The 19,729-nt window shown below is 41.1% G+C and overlaps 1 protein-coding gene across 7 annotated transcripts in view; it reads left to right on the plus strand.

Moving 5' to 3' along the window:
- Positions 1-19,729, plus strand: part of Specc1 (sperm antigen with calponin homology and coiled-coil domains 1) — a 273,961-nt gene that overhangs the window by 148,667 nt on the left and 105,565 nt on the right. For 6 of the 7 annotated variants that reach the window (XM_063269013.1, NM_001039017.1, XM_063269014.1 and 3 more), the window contains one exon: positions 16,252-17,834. In XM_063269013.1, the coding sequence (XP_063125083.1) occupies positions 16,252-17,834 (1,583 nt within the window). Of the gene's footprint in view, positions 1-16,251; positions 17,835-18,370; positions 18,992-19,729 lie in introns of those variants that run through there. The other variant, XM_039085968.2, reaches the window with a different exon arrangement.

Genomic DNA, 19,729 nt, shown 5'->3' on the forward strand with positions numbered 1-19,729 from the left:
TTCCTTCTAGCTCCACCTTTGTGTGAGAGTTTGAGGTCCAAAATGTGATATTTTGGACAAGTAGGATGAAGTAGTGGGGCAAGGAAAGAAAGTAAACAAAAGGAATGTTTTTATACTGTCTGTTAAGGTACAACTTCTGGAAAGTTCTATCCAGTTGGCCAGAACCAACTCCTGGCCACATCCAGATATAAATGAGGCTAAAATGTGTCACCAGAACCATGTACCCAAACAAAACTTGTACTACTGAGGAGGAAGGAGAGACTCATGTGTTATGGCAGTCGATTATCTGGAGGTAAAATAAACTATATATTTCAGAAGATTAAAGCATATTGAAATTGTTTACCAGGAAGAAATGATAAATGAGAAGGCTGAGCTAGGAGGACTGTGAGTTCCAGGCTAGCCTAGACAGTATATAGCAAGACAATGTTTCACAGTACACAGGCCAGAAAGAAAGATGTACAGAAAAGTTTGAATAGCTATAACAGACAACAAAGAACTATTGTCATTTGTAACGAGAGAGGCTGCAGATGCAAAGAAGCACTTAGTGAACATAGGACCTTAGCTCAATCCCTAGCACCCATTGGGTGGCTGAGTGTGGCCTGTAGGAGGTGAAAACAGGAGGATCTTGGAGCTCACTAGGCAGCCGGTGGAGCTAATCTCCAGGTATCTGCTAAAAAGATGTAGTGAAGACTAATAGATTTCCAGTGCCACCCAAGATCACTGCAGGTACACATACTGCATTCATTGCACACACACACATACAAAGAAAAAGATAAAAAGAGCAAGTGAGATACAAATGTTAATGTTTTAAATATTATATGTCTTGAAATATCACATTCCCCATAGTGTAAAATTTTTATATTTTTAATGTATCAGTGAAAAGTAAACTTAAATTGTAAAAAGAGAATATAATGTGGTACAAGTAGCTTCTACTTGGACAAATATAACACTCTATGGATAATATAAAATTCCTTTAATATAGAAACCTATAAACAAATTCTGTAGCCAAAAATGATATGCTGAAGATCAATAGGCATTAGTAATAAACAATTCAAATGCAGAAGAAATGAAGGGGGAAAAGAGATTCAGCATAGTAGGTATGAAAATGCAAGACAAAAGAAAACTTTTTTCCCGTGTAGTGGGCTGTTGATGGGACTGAGAGGGACACTGTTCACTCTCAGTGTCCTGTGAATGATTGTAAAATTTTGAAAAGCAATCTGGCATTAGGTGTTCTGATTGAATGGCCCCTCTTGCCTTTAATCCCAGTAGGCAAGATCTTTGTAGGTTCAAGGCCAGCCGGTCTACATAGCAGCTCCAGGCAAGCCAGGGCAATATATTGAAACTTTGTTCAAAAAACAAAACAAAACAGACAAAAACCAAGCAAAGAACCATAGTTTGTTCACCAACTATGCTTAAAAGTGTATATCATCAGTGTGTGTGCTGTGTTCCCAAATGTGTCATGTTTCAACTTGAGAGTCTAGGAAGAATATATTTTTTTAGAGCAGCACTTCTCAACCTGTAGGTTGCAAACATTTTACAGAGGTCACCTAAGACCACCAGAAAACACAGATATTTATATTATAATTCTTAAAGGTAGCAAAATTAAAGTTATCAAGTAGCAACAGAAATAATTTTATGGTTGGGGGTCACCACAAAATGAGGATGTATATTAAAGGGTCACAGCATTAGGAAGGTTGAGAACCTCTGTTCTAGGGTCCAATATTGTGTCTGGTTGAGGCATTATTGTTGCCAGGGAGGAGGTTTTGGTTTTATTTGTATATATAAAGAGGTGAAGAGTTTAGTTGCTAAGAGTATGAATTTAGGAATTGGCCATGATATCACTGGTTATTAATTCCCACATTTGAGAGTATGCAGTAGAAGATCAAGTTTATGGCTAGCCTTAGCTACATGGGGCCCTGTCTTTTAAAGATTTATTTATTTATTATATATAAGTACACTGTAGCTGTCTTCAGATACACCAGAAGAGGGCATCAGATCTCTTTACAGATGGTTGTGAGCCACCATGTGGTTGCTGGGAATTGAACTCATGACCTCTGGAAGAGCAGTCGGGCGCTCTTAACCGCTGAGCCATCTCTCCAGCCCCGGGACCCTGTCTTTTAAAACAAATTGAAAAATATATGAACTTTGAAGCCTACATTTTCTGGGTTTGAATTCCAATTCAAAGTGTGTAACTTTGGATTTGTTATGTGACCTAAGTGTGCATCAGTTTCCTCCTTGGTAAGATATGTAAAAAACAGTAGCTATTGCATATAAGGCTGTTGTTGGTTGCTTGACTGGTTGAAGACCCTGACACTCAAATTCCTAGGCTCAAGTGAACTTCCTGCCTCAGCCTTCCAAGTACCTGGGTCTACTGGCATATTCCACCAAGCCTGCCTGCAAAGTGGTTTTTTTTTTTTTTTTTTTTAAGATTTATTTATTATGTATACAGTGTTGCACCTGCATGTACACGTGTACACGTGCAGGCCAGAAGAGGGCATCAGATCCCATTACAGATGGTTGTGAGCCACCATGTGGTTGCTGGGAATTGAACTCATGACCTCTGGATGAGCAGACAGTGCTCTTAACCTCTGAGCCATCTCTCCAGCCCTGCAAAGTGTTTTGAATGAGAAAATCTTTGTAAATGTATTTGTTCCAGTATAGATTTTACATGAGAAAGTTATATTTGTGTTTTTCTTAAATTTTGTAATAGTAGTGAGGTTGAAGAGAAGGTCATTCACTGTATTCTTTCAGAGGTGAAGTACTAAACATTGTCATTAGTCTGAGAGCTTAATTTTGAAGAATACAGTGAAACATATAATGTGCCTTCCTTTCTTTGCCTCTGTGGCACTGGAGTAAAGAGTCCTAGCTAGCTGTAGAATGCAGCATTACTGACCCTTTATTTATCAGGAGGGAACTTAAAGGAGTTCTTACTGCATCTTTGGAACTGCCCAGCTGCCGATAAAACTTACGTCTGCTTCCGTGTCTGGATGTTTAGTGATTCAGACATCATTCTAGGACATAGAGGCAAAATAAATGTCCACCTAGTATGACAAATTATTTCCAGACCCAGACATGATTCTGTCTTCCACCCCATATGCTTTTCTGTAGTGTGACTTCACCACTTCTTCCATGGAGACTGTGCATCTGGAATCTGGGCAGGTCTAGACTGTCTGAGTTAGACAGATAGAGCAGAAGTGGTAAGTTTGGCTGTTGAGACTGGCTGTGAAAGGCTATGCAGCTTCCTGTTTGCAGGAGCTCTAAGCCATTCTGTAAGGAACTTAGTTCCTGGGAGACAACCACATTGGAGAGGTCACTATGTCAGCTCAGCTGAGCTCCATCTGACGCCATCCATGTTTATGAGGCAGGCAGGTTGTCCAGCCCAGCCACAGCTCCAGATGATCACAAGCCACTCAGCTTCAGACTAAAGTCACATGAGTATCTAAGAGAGAACTGGCTAACCAAGCTCTCCCTAAATCAAAATTATGAGAACATAAGGTAGTTCTGTAAAGCTGTGAGTTTGTGGACATTTGTCCTCTAACAGTGGGAATAGATGAGACATGTAGGTTTAGCAATGCAGCCATGCAGAGACCATTCCACTGATGTTGGAAGAACCTTCATAGACAACCCTTCCTAGCTCTTCCATTGCAGCCAGAAATGCTGGCCGAATCACAGTTCTAGTGTGATTAGTATCCTGCCCTCCCTTTATTAACAATGTCTTTTAATTGTTTTGTTATATGTTTAATAGCTTATATAGTTCTCCTTTTCAGTTGTTGCTTAATAGTGTCTGCTGGAGTCAAAAGTCCTGACATCCCCCCCGCCCCCCTTGGTTTCTTCCCCTTATACCTTATTTTGCTTTCCATGCTTTTAGTTAACTACATATGGTCAACCTTGATCCAAAAATACTCTTGAAAATCACAGAAAAAAAAAAACCCATAAGTTTTAGTTGCTCACCATGCTATTTCCCATTATCTTTCTCCAGTGAGCCTGGTTGTTAATCATTCCATTAGCCATGCCACACAACCTGTCTTCCCGTTAGTCACTTAGTCCACATCTTGATTGTCAGATTGATCGTAGCTTTCTGAGGGTGTTGAAATAACCCTTACCTAACAGCCCAGTGCTGTTAGAGTGTCCACACCCTTCGCTTCCCTTTATCATCATTTGGGCATTATATTATCTCAAGTCATCAAGGGAGAGTATAGTATAAGATTTTGTAAAAGTAGCCACATTTAATTAACTTTTATTACAGTGTATTATCATAGTTGTTTTATTTTATTGTTAATCTCTTATATGCATAATTTATAAAATAAACTATAGGACTGTATGTTTATGGCAGTCTGGGGACAGGGGCAGGGTGGGGGATAAATATATAGGGTTCAGTATCTGGCTTTAATCATTCACCAAAGGTCCCCATGGCTAAAGGGAAACTAGGGGACACTAGTGTTCCATTTCCTACCTGCCATATTACTGTTAGTATACTGTAATAGAGAACTGACTTAGCTCTGGTCAGACCTCATTTGAATACTTGTTTGATTTCCTGACTTCTACCTCACTCTCTTCCCAGGACCTCTCCCTGAGCAACTCATGGTTTTTCTCCTTTCAGTAGGTAACATTGAAACACTAACCTCAGTATTAATTGTTTAAAGAATGGGGGTTGGGGATTTAGCTCAGTGGTAGAGCGCTTGCCTAGCCAGCGCAAGGCCCTGGGTTTGGTCCCCAGCTCTGAAAAAAAGAAAAAAGAAAAAGAAAAAAAATTGTTTAAAGAATGTCTCAGGTCCAAGAGAGTGAGCTGGTGAACTTCAGGAGATACCTTTGTTCCATGGATTTACTGGGTTATGATGTGTTAGTGCTTCTTGAACCACCTCTCTGCTGTGAGGATAGGTAGTGCACTAACATAGAGGACTGAGGGAGGTAGGCAAGAGCAAGAGATAGAGCTGGCTCAAGTTGTCCTGATGCTAGACTTTCAACTGTACTAGCTAATACCTTCTCTTTGTATTGCTGCACACTTGAGTTACATTAAAAGACTTCTAAGTCTTAGAAGCATTCTAAGGTTCTAGGTGGTTTTGGAGTGATTTTTGGCAAATCAAGAAATCTCTAGGCAGTTTGTCATGTAAACTAACCTTGAGTCCTGTGAGCTCTTTTAGGGAGAAGTATTTAGGAATGCTTTGCTTTGACTGAAGAATAGAGGATCAGCAAGAAACAAAACTACTTTATAAACTCAGAGGTTACACAGAAGAGGCAGGCAGTTTATTCTTTGTGCAGAAGAATTCTTTATTCTTTCACTAAGAACCTGGAACCACTGTGTACCGTGATAAGGAGGACAGATTGCAGCTTCAGATAAAGAAGGATTGTCCCAACTGTGAGCTGTCATAAGGGCTGGGTTCTCTTCCACTCATTGGCGACTGGAACATGAGGATTCAGCAAATACCAGAAGTTACATGAATTGATATGAAAAATGGGGCTACAGCATTTCTTTTTCTTCTAGTTCTGAACATACATGATTTAATACTTACTTAGGTATCAGAAGAATTACTGTGTGACCCTTAGGCAAATGGTAAAACCTCTTAGATCCTCAGTTTTATTATCTGTTAGATTATGCTAATAATACTTAAAAAAACTGAAATAGTAGCACATGTCTGTAATCCCAGCTTCTTGGGAAGTTGAGGCAGGGGTGATCATATATATATGTACAAATTTTAGGGTCAGCCTGGACAATTTAACAAGATCCTGCCTCAAAACAAAAATGAACCAGAAGAAGACTTTCTGTCAGTTCAATTTTATGAGCCTCAAGTAAGTGTGTAGGTGAAAATGCTCTGAAAATCAAAGCACCAGACAGGGAATGTGGTTCATGGTGATCTTGATATACGTAGCTCTACTGTGAGTCAGCACAGAGCTCTAGTGTGGTCTCTTCCAGTTAGCTTTGACTTGCATGGAGCATCACAAGGCTGGGTCATGCATTTCCCATCTCTCCTTAAAGCAAGGCTGCATGTGGAGATCTTTTCATTCACTAAAGTAACCCCCACCTCCAAACACACAGCCCCTTCCTTATCCTTGGTGTTTGCTGCCTAGAGACCATGTGCTTTATTGCACAATGCTGAGGGATTCTGTTCAGAGGTGCCAGACTTTGAAATCAGGCAATGAAGATTTCATTGGCCTACACAGTGCTCAAGGAAGGCTGAACTTTGCAGAGTGAATTCTGGGGCTAGGCACCCCTCTGGCCACTTTGGCTCCAGTAGAAACAAGGAATCTCTGCTTGCTTTGCACTTCTCAGACTTTCGCACATTGGAAGCTGCATTTCCAGAGCCATTTTGCATTTTGGCTTCTGGAGATGAGTAAGAGCAGCCAGTGTGTGGGCTGCCTATGAGAGTGGTCAGACCATAGCATTATCTTCCCTCACACACTGCTGCTTTGTATCCTCCTGTGTCTTGCTGTAACCCAGCACAGAGCAGTCACTGTGTCCTCTTCAGGCTAGAGTCCCCTTCTGAGTGATTGGGGTCTTTTGTTCAGAAGCTGTCTTGCCCCTCCTCTTCTGGAGTGTTTGTTGTTCCTAGTGGCCATGGTGTAGAGTGAGAATTTAGGAAAGAGGGGGATATAGAACTACAAGTGTTTTTAATTCTAACCCCAATTCCTATGTAAGAATGAGTGACATTAATTTTGCTCTCTTAAAAAAGATTCAGTTATCTTTTTACAGAAATATCTTTAAACTGAAGCTACTGTTTGCTTTTTACAGTGTGAGCAAGTAACTTGGCTCTTTTGTGTGAATGTACAACTCCCTCCTCCCCTAGACAGGATTTTCCTATGTAGCCCTCGAAGGCTGTCCTCAAACTCTCTGTACACCAGGCTGGCCTCCAAATTCATAGATTTGCCTGCCTCAGCCTCCTAAGTGCTGGGATTAAAGGTATGTGCTACTACCATTAGGTAAATGTATAACTCTTCCGTTTTTCCTTCTGTTTGATTTTCAAAGTGGTCTCCACTAACAAGCACTACACCAAGACTCCTGAAAGGCAGCCCAGTCCTGGGAAAATCCTTTGTACAAGGTTAAGGTGGGGCTGAAAGGTGATAGCTAGCACAAAGTTCCTTACAGCAGAGTGTCTGCAAATTGCCTCAGCCTTTTTTTTTTTTAAATCATTTGCTCTAAGTCCAAAGGCTCAGCACTGCCTGTAAAACTTGATTGCCTGCCTCTATACCAGATTCAGTGCTCACATTGCCTTTCTTAATTTGATTGTGCAGGTGGTGTATGCACAGGGTGGAGTGACAGGACAGGAGATCATGAGAGTCCAGAGCAGAGCTGCCTTACCTTCTCCATGTCCTACCCTTCTTAGAGACAACTATTTGATCATGCTTATCACTGCCATTTAAAATACATACACAGGCAACCAGAGAGATGGCTCTGAGTAAGGGCTCTTGCCACCAAGCCTGGTGACCTGAGTTTGATCCCTGAAATACACTGTCAACCCCTTTTAAGTCTTGATTGAAGGAGAGAACTGATTCCTCCACATATGTGCAATGGAATGTGTGTGCCCCCTTAAAATAAACAGATGCAGTCAGTAAATGTGCACAAACATTTCATATTCTAGATGGGTTTTAAGAACAACGCCTCCTGCTCACATATGTGTACACCTCCCATTATCAACAGCCCTCACCAGACTGGCATGTTTGTGTTAGGTAACTTCATCATTATCACTTCATCAGTATCACTCAGAGTCTCATAGTTCACTCCAGGCTTCAACCTTGGTGGTGTATGTTCTTGGACAAATGTAGAATAACATGTCTGCTATTTTAGCATCGTGTAGAACAGTTTCTGTACTTCGCCTATTTGTCCCTTCTCCTAAGCCCTAACTGACTTTGTTTTTTAACTTCTTTAGTAGTTTTGTGTTTTCTGAAATGCCAAATATGGCAAACATATAGAGCACAGCCTTACCAGATCAGCTTGGTTCACTTACTAATGCGTCTTCATAAGTTCTCCCTTGTCTTTTCTTGACTTCTGTTTCATGTTTGGATAAGTGTTGCCTAAAATTCCACATTAAAGGCCCAATCCCTAGCTTAGTAGAGTGGTGATGGAAACTGAAGGGCAGGGCCTAATGGGAGGCCTTTAGGCCATAGGATGAGACCTTGAAGAAAATTGTGGAACTCAGCTCTCTAACTCTTCCCATTTGTTTCTGGCTGTGAGGTGAATGTTTTTGCCTGCGAAGTATATGGATACAGGCTGCCATAAGCCAAAGCCCAATGGGACTAACCTCTTAGATTGAAGCCTCAAAAGCTAAGCCATAACTCATATTTTTTAAATTATTTATTTTATATATGTGAGTACACTGCAGCTATTGTAGCTGTCCTCAGACATACAAGAAGAGGGCATCAGAACCCATTACAGATGGTTGTGAGCCACCATGTAGTTGCTAGGATTTGAACTCAGAACCTCTGGAAGAGCAGTCAGCACTCTTAACCTCTAAGCCATCTCTCCAGCCCCATAACTCTCATACTTTAATAAGTTGAATATCTTAGGAGTCTGTTACATTGACAGATAGCTGACTAACACAACTCAACGGCACTTTTCAAAAAGCATCATCTAGTATTCCATCACGTACAATTACTCACTGAAGGATATTTTGGTTGCTTCCCAGTTTTGGTCGTTATAAATAAACAACTAAAAATATCCATATATGACAGTGGTTTTCAACCTTCCCAATGCTGCAACACTTTAATACAGTTCCTCATGTTGTGGTGACCCCCAGCCATAAAACCATTTTCATTGCTACTTCATAACTGTAACTTTTCTGCTGTTATGAATCATAATATAAGTATTTATGTTTTCTGGTGGTCTTAGGACCACCTCTGAAAGGATCGTTTGACCCCAAAAGAGCTTGTGACTCACAGGTTGTGACTCACTGCTGTTGGATGAGTTTTTGTGTGGGGATAACATTTCGGCTTATTTGCTTACACAAGGAGTGTATTATTGGGTCATGTAATGTAAGTATTCAGTTTGATACAGTGTATAAAAACTACTGGAATGTCTTTCGCTGTTATTATAACATTCAAGTTCCACCAGCAATGAGAGTTCCTATTGTTTCCACACTGTGATGGCTACTTTTGTCAGCTAACATCTAAGAGGGGAGTCTTTTCCTCCCCCATGACAGAGTTTCTCTTGTCAAATAGCTTTGACTGTCCTGGAATTCACTCTGTAGACCAGGCTAACCTCAAACTCATGGAGATCTGCTTGCCTCTGCCTCCTGAGTGCTGAGAGGTACCAAAGGCAATTAAAGGCCACCCTTTAATCCAGTACTCAGGAGGCAGAGGCAGCTGTATCTTTGTGAGTTCAAGGCCAGCCTGGTCTACAAAGCAAGTCCAGAACAGCCAAGACTTGTTACACAGAGAAACCCTGTCTCAAAAAACAAAACCAAATGAAGAAGAAGAGAATCTAATGAAGAGTTGTCTAGCTTAAGTGGATATATTTATGGACATGCTGTTTTTATTGTGTTCCAGCATTCTTGGCTTGAGTCTTGGTGTATAAGTGCAGAGAGGGGCTGAACACCGGGAGGCATCATTCATTCTTTCTGCTCTTCACTGTGGATATGACTAGGTGTTCAAGTTCTTGCCTTGGCTTCCCCACAAGGAGGGACTGTAACTTATAGTCGTGAGCTAAAGCAATCCCTTCTCCTTTAAGTGCTTTTTATTAGGGTGCTTTAATATAACAGAAAAGAAACTAAGACATATACCCTTGCCAGCATTTGCTGCTTTCACTGAGATCATGAAAACATTGTGATATGTTTATAATGGTATCACACTGTTGTTTGGGTTTTTGTTTTGCTTTTAAGGCAGGGTCTCAACATGCACTTCAGACTATCTTCAAATACTTGGCAGGCATCCTGTGTCAGTGCCCCTCATATGCTGAGATCATGGTGTAAGCACCCTTGCCCAGCATTCACTGTTATAGTCTGCAATCCACTAATGATGCTCTGTGGAACTTTTCAAATGCCTGTTTTCCCTGTGTATCTTGTTTGGTGAGGTCTCTATTCAGAACTTATGGACATTTTTAAGCTTTGAGAAATCTTTATATACTGTGAATAATAGTTTTTTATCAGATGTCATGGCTGGTCTTGACATTACTATTGTTAAAGTTTCATATTTATATTTTTTTTCTTGTTGTGATAGATGAGGATTTAACTCTTTGTACCTCACTGTTTTTAGTCTTTGTTGTTGTTGTTGTTGTTACTTTTAATAATGCATTATACCTTTATTTTTAGTTGTATCAACTGTCTGTAGTATTTGACTCTGTGTTAGTAAGGCCAGCGTAAATGTTAATCTGCTATCCTGTCTTCCTGCCTCTTTCTACTCTGTCATCTGTGTCTCAGTTTCTTCATCTGTTCTTTAACTTTTTCACCTTTAAGCATGATCCTATTTAAACGAGTGTGGAATTAGTCCCCCATGTTCTTGTATAGGTAATTTATGTAGTATGATTACATAACTGTAGTAGTGACTCTATATTTCTTTTTTCATACAGTTTGAAGTTATAGATCGTTGGTCTTTCACTATTTTTTTTTTCATCCTCTTCATACAATTGGATGTTTTGTAAAGGAAGTTCCCTCTCTGGCACTCTGACATCTAGAACTAGTCTAGACGCATCTTCCACACTTGCTTCTGGGCATCTGTAGTAGTTATTTGTCTTGAGACTGTTTTGTTGATGTCCTCCCCCACCCCCCAACACACACACACACACACACACACACACACACACACACACACACACACACACATACACACCCACCCCACACATACTCACAGATACATGAGAAAAAGCAGCTTGAGAGAAGAAGTATTTATTTTATTTCTAGCCTTGGCATCTGAACTTGAGATTGGTGATAATGTCACAGCAGATGGGAAGAGGGAAAGTCGGGAGAAAGAAGGGCCAGGCCAACCCAGTGCTGGCTATATAGCTCATAGATTTTCCCCAATGACCTAGTTCTACTGAGCCACACCTGTTAAAGATTCCACAATCTCTCAAAGCAGAACCACCAGCTGGGGACCTTGTGTTTAAACATGACACTGTGAGAGGCATTTTCCATGTAAACCATAGCATTCCACCTCTGGTCCCTATAGGCACACAGCTGGCTTAAAATACAGTAATGCCTTCAATTCATTTTCAAAGTCCCCATAGTAGCACAGTTTTGACACTGTTCAAAGATTCAAAATGGCAAACTCACAACTTTGAACCTGTGTAAAATAAAGACATGTTACACCCAGTATACAAAGCACTGAGTAAATATTCCTATTTAAAAGGAAGGAATTAGGGGGGCAGGGCCCAGCGAGGAAAGACAGGATCAAAAAAAGATCCCAAACCTGTGTGACTGGGGTGCATAATGGCATCCTTGGGGCTCCATCTCTTCATGTCTGTTGTAGGTATGGCCTACTACATGTGGCCTCATACCTAGCCTGACTTTCCTTGGTGAATTTCCCACATTTGTGGCATTTACAACATCCAGGAATTTACACAACTTTTGTGGCTTTAGCTTCACTTTCTCAGCTCCACTCACAGCCTGTTTCTGAGCTCTATGAAGTGGATTTGACCCTGTTGTACATTACCTGTCACAGCAGCTTTCTGGAATCTCAACAGAAGTCTTGTTCTTGCATTTTGCATGTCTGCAAAACCAGCACCACTTGGATAATGACAAGTTCTGCTTAAAGCTTAGGATGTAGCCTGGCTCCATGGGTTCTTAGTAGGCCCTGCCTTCATGGCTAAACCTGCTGAAACACTTCCCCAGGGAGCCATTTTTTACCAAGGTACCCTGAAGGCCCTTTCCTGGCACTTTCAAATGAATTTACATTATGCCCTAGAGCTCTCAGTGGGTGAGGTCAGGCTCCTCCCCTTTTGTCCCAGCACAAAGGTGATTTATCTTTAACAGCTATATCCTCTTTGTCTGTACCCTCCCTGTCCTGAGCTTTTCAGCCTTTCCACTCACTATACATCTGGGTAAATGCAGTGAGCAGTAGCTATGCTACAGTCTGAATGCTTTGCTCTCTTCCATCTAACAAATTAGTTCTTATATTTTGAATTCAGTTTTACTCAAATTTGCAGGACACAGGCAGAATGCAGCAAAATTCTTGGCCAGAATTTCCTGGTTTCTAGCCCAGGTCCTAACAGAACCCATGTTTGTCTTTCAAACATGACTTTGAAATCCCTGCAATTTTTTATATATTAGTTATCTAAACTTTCATTAAAATCACCCACTAGTCGGTGGCTGGATTCTAAAGCTTTTCATTAGTCTGCCATTCCAAACTCTTCCACATTTCTTCCACAAACCACCCTAGAGAACCCATGAGTTTATGAGTTTATATGAGTGTCGGGAGTGTTGGTACCCAAAGTAGCTGTACTGGAACGTCTTTGCCCAGGTATAATATTGAGGATATTAACGAGGCTGTGTTGAGAGTCAAGGAGAAGTTGACGAGACTTGAGTACAATGGTCAGGACAAGAAGTCTGATGTTAGCATAGTCTTGAATAAGAAACAGATTGTGACCAGCATGGTGGCATACACCTTCAATCCCCAAACTGAGGACGCAGAGACAGGCAGATGAGTTCGAGGCCAGCTTGGGTTACATAGAGAGTTCTAGCCAGCCAGGAGTACATAGTAAGACACTATCTGGGAAAAAGACAAAACAAAAAGAAGTACAGATTCTGTGACAGAATTAATAATAAGCTGCTTAACTGATTGTTCAGTTTGTCCAAAGGTACGTATGGGTGGCTGGAATCAGGAAGACCAGAGAAAAAGTGGTCTCAGAAATTTACATAGAATAACCTAGGTTCAGACCAAACACAAGGAAAGCAACAACACAGGAACATTTCTAAAACAGTTAGAAGATTTGCTGACCAACTGGTTGGCTGCAAAAAGAAAAGAGGAGGCGAGTTTAAGTATGATTGAAAGTTCTTAGAATCGAAAGAATACAGAGATGCACAAAACCTCAGAGGAGAGAGCAGTCTAGTTTTAACAAGGAAAAAAGATTAGATGCAACGAATACTAGCACTGTATGTTTCACCACACATTGGTGTATTTCATAAATAAACTTTGGTTTGCTGTTAAAAAACATTCTGAGTGGTTTATATAAGGCACAGATAATAATTATAAGGAGAAGAGACCAAACTTTGGCAGCAAAAGGAAGGAAAAAGCAACAAATGACTAACGGTGGAAAGAGAGTGGAGGGAGGAAGGAAGAGCAGCCTCATTTAAGTGATATTTGAGGAATGGCAGATGCTGCTGTGATAATCCTAGATCTGCAGATTTGCCTGTTGGGTGTACACAGTAACTATGAGGCATCAGTGATCTTCCCTTCCGGTCTTCAGCCTGGTCCTCTCCAAGATGACTTCATTCTAGAGGATTGGCGTTACAAAACATTTTATTGCTGAGTGGTTGCAGTCTTCATTTTATAAGAATAATTAAACCTTTTCTTTATTGAGTAATTTAGTGTGATGCAAGCAAGGTAACTAGATGTGTATAATTTTTAGAAGTCTGTCACAGTACCCAGTGTCTGAGGAGCACAGTTTTTTTTAGATTTATTTATGTTATGTTCATGAGTGTGTATCACATGAGGGCCTAGTGCTCTGCCTGCAGAAGTTAAAAGAGATTGTCAGATGCCTTGGAACTGAAGTTACAGATCGTTGTGAGCTATCATGTGAGTGTTGCGAGCTGAACGTGGGTTCTCTGCAAGAGCAGCAAGTACTCGCTCATCTCTCCATCTCTAGTCTAATTTAAAAATTAAAGAACCACTGTTTCTGTATAGTAATGTGGCTGCGCTTCTGCAGGACTCAGCAGTGGCTGCTGCTGCTCCCCATTGTCATCGCTGTGTTGAGGTTTGCTGCTGCTACCCCTTTCGGTAGTCTGGGCCAGGCTGAACTCAGAATCTCTTAACACCAGACTGACCAGCCGAGAGTGCATTCTACATCCCCTTCCTACATTTTAGAGGGGTAGAAATGGGTCATCTCCAGGATCCTTCCTGACTAGAGACCAGGCTAACAGCCCAGATCCATCAGTTTTTACAGTTTTTTAAGTAAGTTTAAGTCCATAGCTTTCATTTCCCTGTGATCCCCCTGTGAGCCCTTTTGTTTTGTTTTGTTTTGTTTTGTTTTGTTTTGTTTTGTTTTTCCAGACAGAGTTTTTCCTTGTAGCTCTGGCTGTCCTGGAACTTGCTTTGTAGACCAGGGTGTCCCCAACTCACAGAGATTCACTTGCCTCTGCCTCCCAAGTGCTGGGATTAAAGGCATGCGCCACCAACTCCCAGCTTCTGTGTGAGCTTTAAAATGTTTTTACCCCTAGATGTTATTAGCATTATCTATAGTATGGAAAGAAAAAAATCCCTGTACTTATATTTCTCATAATAATAATCTAAATTCTGTATCATGTCCCTTTTTACCAGTCTCTTTAGCATTTGTAGCATTCCTCATCCTTATCCCATTTCTTCTTGTTTCTCTATGAATACAAAGGAGCACATCAATTCTGGGGTTTTTGCTTGTTTGTTTGTTTTGTTTTGTTATTTTGTTTTGAGAAAGTGTTTTTCTGTATAGCTGGCTCTCCTGGAACTCACTTTATACCAGGCTTACCTTGAGGTAAGAGATCAGCCTGCCTCTGCCTCCCAAGTACCAATTTTGTTGTCTAATTCCTTGTCAGAGGCCTTCCTTCCTGTACCTGCTCTTCCTTATTGAAGGTGGAATCTAAGGCCCTGAACATACTAGACAATATCAGCTATATCCCCAAGCCCCTCTTCTTATCTCAGTTAAAATATGTTGTTGGGAAATGTAAATAAACTTGTATTTTATTTAGTTTTCAACATTATCTGTATAGGTGTATTAAGCTGCAAGTTATAGAGAACCTAATTCAGAGTAACTTATAGGAAATGTGTAAATCAGCTGCTGCAGTTGCAAGTCCAGTAATAGGCCAAGCTCCAGGGTTGATCACTGCTTTTAAGAATTTGTTTTCCTTCTTTCTGTACCATGGACTGTCTTACCTTCCTCACAGGATAGCAGAGTGGTTGCCAACCACGTGCTTTTCTCCTGATGCTAGTGATATTTAGTAGCCCACTCTTGCCCTCCACTCCATTTTTTCTATTATCTATAGATCTTTTAAAAAATTATAGGAAAGTATTTTTTCATATTTTGATCATATTCTTTACCCTCTCCAGCTCTTCTTAGATCCCTCTCAAAATAATAAAAAACAACAAAAATGGAAATCATAATAGATGACAAACTTTTTAAAAAAGGCAATAGTAACTAAAGAAAATGTGCACGAAAAAGTATGGAGTTTATTTTGTTTGGGCCAACTATTCATGGGCATGGCGCCTGTCTTGGAGTGTGATTGACATGCCCTGTGACATTACATTAGAGAAAACTATTAATTTTTTTTCTCTCCCGTAGATATCAATTGTAAATAGTTTCTTGCTTAGGGATGGGACTTTATGCCTACTTCTCCTTCTCAGTGCTGGGTTTTGGTTTGGTTTGAGTCTGCAGGACATATATGTGCTGTAACAGTCTCTGTGAGACCATATGTCTGTCAGTCCTGTTCTGTATGGAAACACTTTGGAGTTATCTACCACTTCTGACTATTAAAATCGTTCCACCTCCTCTTCTAAGTACATCTCTTAGCCTTGAAGGGCGGGGTTTGATAAAGATAATATTCCTTATAGGGCTGAGTGCTCCCACGTTGCTCTCTCTCTGCACACTGTACAGTTGTAGAGCTCTCTGTTAATTACCATCTACCTCACGAAGAAGCTTCTCTGGTGAGAGTTAAGCAGTTCCCTATTCCCAGTCCCCAGCCTAGTATGGCAACTTTGGGGTCCTGGTTGTGTCCATAGATCTTAATTGAGTTATATGTTCTCAGGGGATAGGGTTGTTCTGGATTGCTCAGGCTAAATGTCTGCTTTCTTTAATACACAAGCCCATGGGAAGAGGTATAGAAACCCTATTCAAAACACCTCAGATTTTGTTAACACTCAGATATGCTTATCACAGCAGATACTCTATCTCAGCCCCTGTCAGCCACTAGCAACCCCTTTAAGGACTCCAAGGGCTTCCCTACTGGGAGCTCCCCAAACAATGCAAGTGAGCTGTCCTTGGCATCTCTTACTGAGAAGATACCTAGAGGAGGAAGAATTAGATGAAGAGTGACAGCCATAGCATCCTCTTTGCCATATGTGGTAGTCTTTTGTGTTTCGTTATAAAAATATCTTCATTCGTTCTTTCGTTTTTCAACTTTTTTCTTCATCTTTTGTCTTTAGGGACTATTCCAACAACTAAACGGACGGGCATTCCAGCTCCACGGGAACTCTCTGTAACTATCTCCAGAGAGAGATCTGTGCCACGTGGTCCCTCCAGCTCAAAGAAGTTGGGCTCCAGTCCAACTTCCTCCTGCAATCCCACTCCTACCAAGCACCTAAGGACCACCCCTGCAAAACCTAAGCAAGAGCATGAAGGTACAGAGAAGGCTGTGCTCGAGTCCCAGGTACGCGAACTTCTGGCAGAAGCCAAAACCAAAGACAGTGAAATCAACAGGCTTCGAAGTGAACTAAAAAAATGTAAAGAGAGATGGGCCCTGGGCACTGAGGACTCCAATGCTTCAGACCCAAGTACAGAGGGAACATCAGTCCCAGGAAGTGACACAGAGCCTTTGATAAGAACCCTGGAGGAGAAGAACAAGACCTTTCAGAAAGAGCTTGCTGACCTAGAGGAAGAAAACAGGGCCTTGAAGGAGAAACTGACTTATCTTGAACAGTCACCAAATTCAGAAGGGGCAGCAAGTCACACTGGTGACAGCAGCTGTCCAACATCTATAACCCACGAGTCCAGTTTTGGAAGCCCAGTTGGAAATGAGCTGTCCAGTGAAACGGATGAGTACAGAAGAAACACACATGGGAGTGCGTTGCGGACATCAGGGTCTTCAAGCAGTGATGTCACTAAAGCTTCTCTATCACCGGATGCCTCAGATTTTGAGCATATCACTGCAGATACCCCATCTCGGCCCCTGTCAGCCACTAGCAACCCCTTTAAGAGCTCCAAGGGCTCCCCTACTGGGAGCTCCCCAAACAATGCAAGTGAGCTGTCCTTGGCATCTCTTACTGAGAAGATACAAAAGATGGAGGAGAATCAGCACAGCACTGCGGAAGAGCTGCAGGCTACTCTGCAGGAATTATCAGACCAGCAGCAGATGGTGCAGGAACTGACAGCGGAGAATGAGAAGCTAGTGGACGAGAAGACCATTTTAGAGACCTCCTTCCACCAGCACCGAGAGAGAGCAGAACAGCTGAGTCAGGAAAATGAGAAACTGATCAACCTTTTACAAGAGCGAGTGAAGAATGAGGAACCTAGTGCCCAAGGAGGAAAGATCCTCGAGCTGGAGCAGAAGTGCACAGATATTCTTGAGAAGAGCCGCTTTGAAAGGGAGAAGCTGCTCAACATTCAGCAGCAGTTGACCTGTAGCCTACGGAAGGTCGAGGAAGAAAACCAAGGCGCTATAGACATGATTAAGCACCTGAAGGAAGAAAATGAAAAGCTGAGTGGGTTCCTAGAACATGAGCGGTGTAATAATAGTGTGATGGCCAAAACTTTGGAGGAATGTAGAGTTACCTTAGAAGGCTTGAAAATGGAGAATGGGTCCTTGAAGGCTCATTTGGAGGCTGATAAGCAAAAGGCCGTAGAGGCCAGCAGTACCATGGGGCAGACAGCAGAGAACTTCGAGGTTCAGGAAATGCTGAAAGTGGCTCGAGCTGAGAAAGATCAGTTGCAACTGTCTTGCACAGAGCTCAGACAAGAATTGCTAAAGGCAAATGGTGAAATTAAACACGTTTCCAGCCTGCTAGCTAAGGTAAGATAGTTCTCAACTAGTTTTGTTGACACTTTTCTTCAAGACCTTAACATTGGGAACTAAAGAGAATCAGTTGTTCAACTTTATTTGTAAATCCAAGCATTCTTGTTTGAAAATTTATTAGTATTTAGGCAGGTTAGCCCTGGGGATTCAAAGTAAAAAAAATGCCAGATTTCTGTACAGATAGATAAAAGATTAATGGAAATATCGTAAAGTACATTAGATGGTATGGTGTAGTGGTGAAGACCGTCAGGGGTGGGATGTCTCGGTGGTAGAATACTTTCATAGTCTCCGGGAGGCTTTGGATTTGATCCCTAGCACCACACAAAAGTAGAATAAAATAAAACTTAGACCCATCCTGTATACATTGATGGACTTTTTGATGCATTTAATACTTTCTGAGCATATTCTAGCACTGGCTTTTGTAAATGTTGTTTTAAATGTCAGCGAGTATTTATCATGTGACTATTTTATAGTCACCAGTGCACTGTTATGGCCATGTGTGTACTGTCGGTTGTTTGTGTTCTTTCTGCTCTTAGAATATTAAAAGTGAATTTTTATATATCTCTGATTATTTCTTCAGGAGAAATTCCTAGACGTTGACTTAGTGAGTCAAAGAGTATAAACATTTTAAAGACTTTCAACACATTTAGCCAAATTGCCTGCCAGAAATAATATGCCAATTTGTTCCCACCAGTTCATGAGAGGACTTGCATCCTGAGCCGTTGCCAAAGCTTGGTACTAAATTATGTCATTCAAATCTGTTAATCATTTCCTGAATTTTTTTTTAGCTTAGAGCCCAAGATTAAATAAGTGATCATGGCTTTCATTTTTAAAATAACTCTTTGATTTGACTGGAATGTTGTTGTGTGATACAGAATTATTGGCGGTGACTGTGTGATAGTCGTCTGCCTCACAGAGTGAGTGCATGCTGGCTCCTTGTTCCTGTCTTACCAGCTCTGGATCTGTGACTTGGGATACTCCTAGGAGACAAGGGACGGGGAGGAAGCACTCTCCCACTTTACTTGATGGCTGTCAGTGATTCAAAAAGCAGTTTATGCTGTGAGCTGCTGGGGAAATTTCTACTGTTGCTTCCTTTGTTTTGGGATCCTTCAGTTGCTGCCCAGTTCTATACTCAGCTGTCTTCTGTGTCGGTGGTAGGTTGTGGAGGAGATTGTATCTTTGTGTTGTGAATTCACAGGTATTTTATTGAAGGAATGGAAGCATTAGTGGTTGTGAGCCAGGTGTTCAGTTGAATTGTATGTTGATAATTGAAACTTTGCATTAAGTCACCTTGTAAAATAAGAATGTTCTCTTTTGTTCATTCGGTATTTATTTCACAACACGTTCACTCTCCTAGATGGACCCTCTTTAAAAAACCCACATTTTTTAGATTTACTTTGTTTTATATGTATGAGTGTTTTGCCTACATGTGTATATATGCACCCCATGTGTGTCTAGTACCCACAGATGCTAGAAGAGATCATCAGATCTCCTGGCGCTGGAGCTATGGATGGTTGTGAGCAGCCATGTGGATGCTGAGCGAGAGCAGTACCTGTGTCCTCTGCAGGAACTAGAAGTGCTCTAAAGCACTGAGCTCTCCAGCTCTCCATGACCTGGAGGGCTTTCCTCAATCTCTCATTTCTCTGGTCGATGATTATACACTCATTATGGAAGAGTTAGTAAAATATGGAAAAGTATAGGAAAGAAGACAAGCATTGCCTTTAATCCTACCACCTGGAGAAAAATCTGCCAATGTTTTTCCCAGTTGGTATATACCTAGGTATGCATACAGACCTATATTGACAGAATTGTAATATTTTATCTTTCTGTATAAAAGAATATAGTATGTGTGGCCACAATTCATAAATATACTAAAGCAGATAGATTACTGT

Source organism: Rattus norvegicus, chromosome 10 (genome assembly GCF_036323735.1).
Source record: "Rattus norvegicus strain BN/NHsdMcwi chromosome 10, GRCr8, whole genome shotgun sequence".
Classification (NCBI taxonomy): Eukaryota; Metazoa; Chordata; class Mammalia; order Rodentia; family Muridae; genus Rattus; species Rattus norvegicus.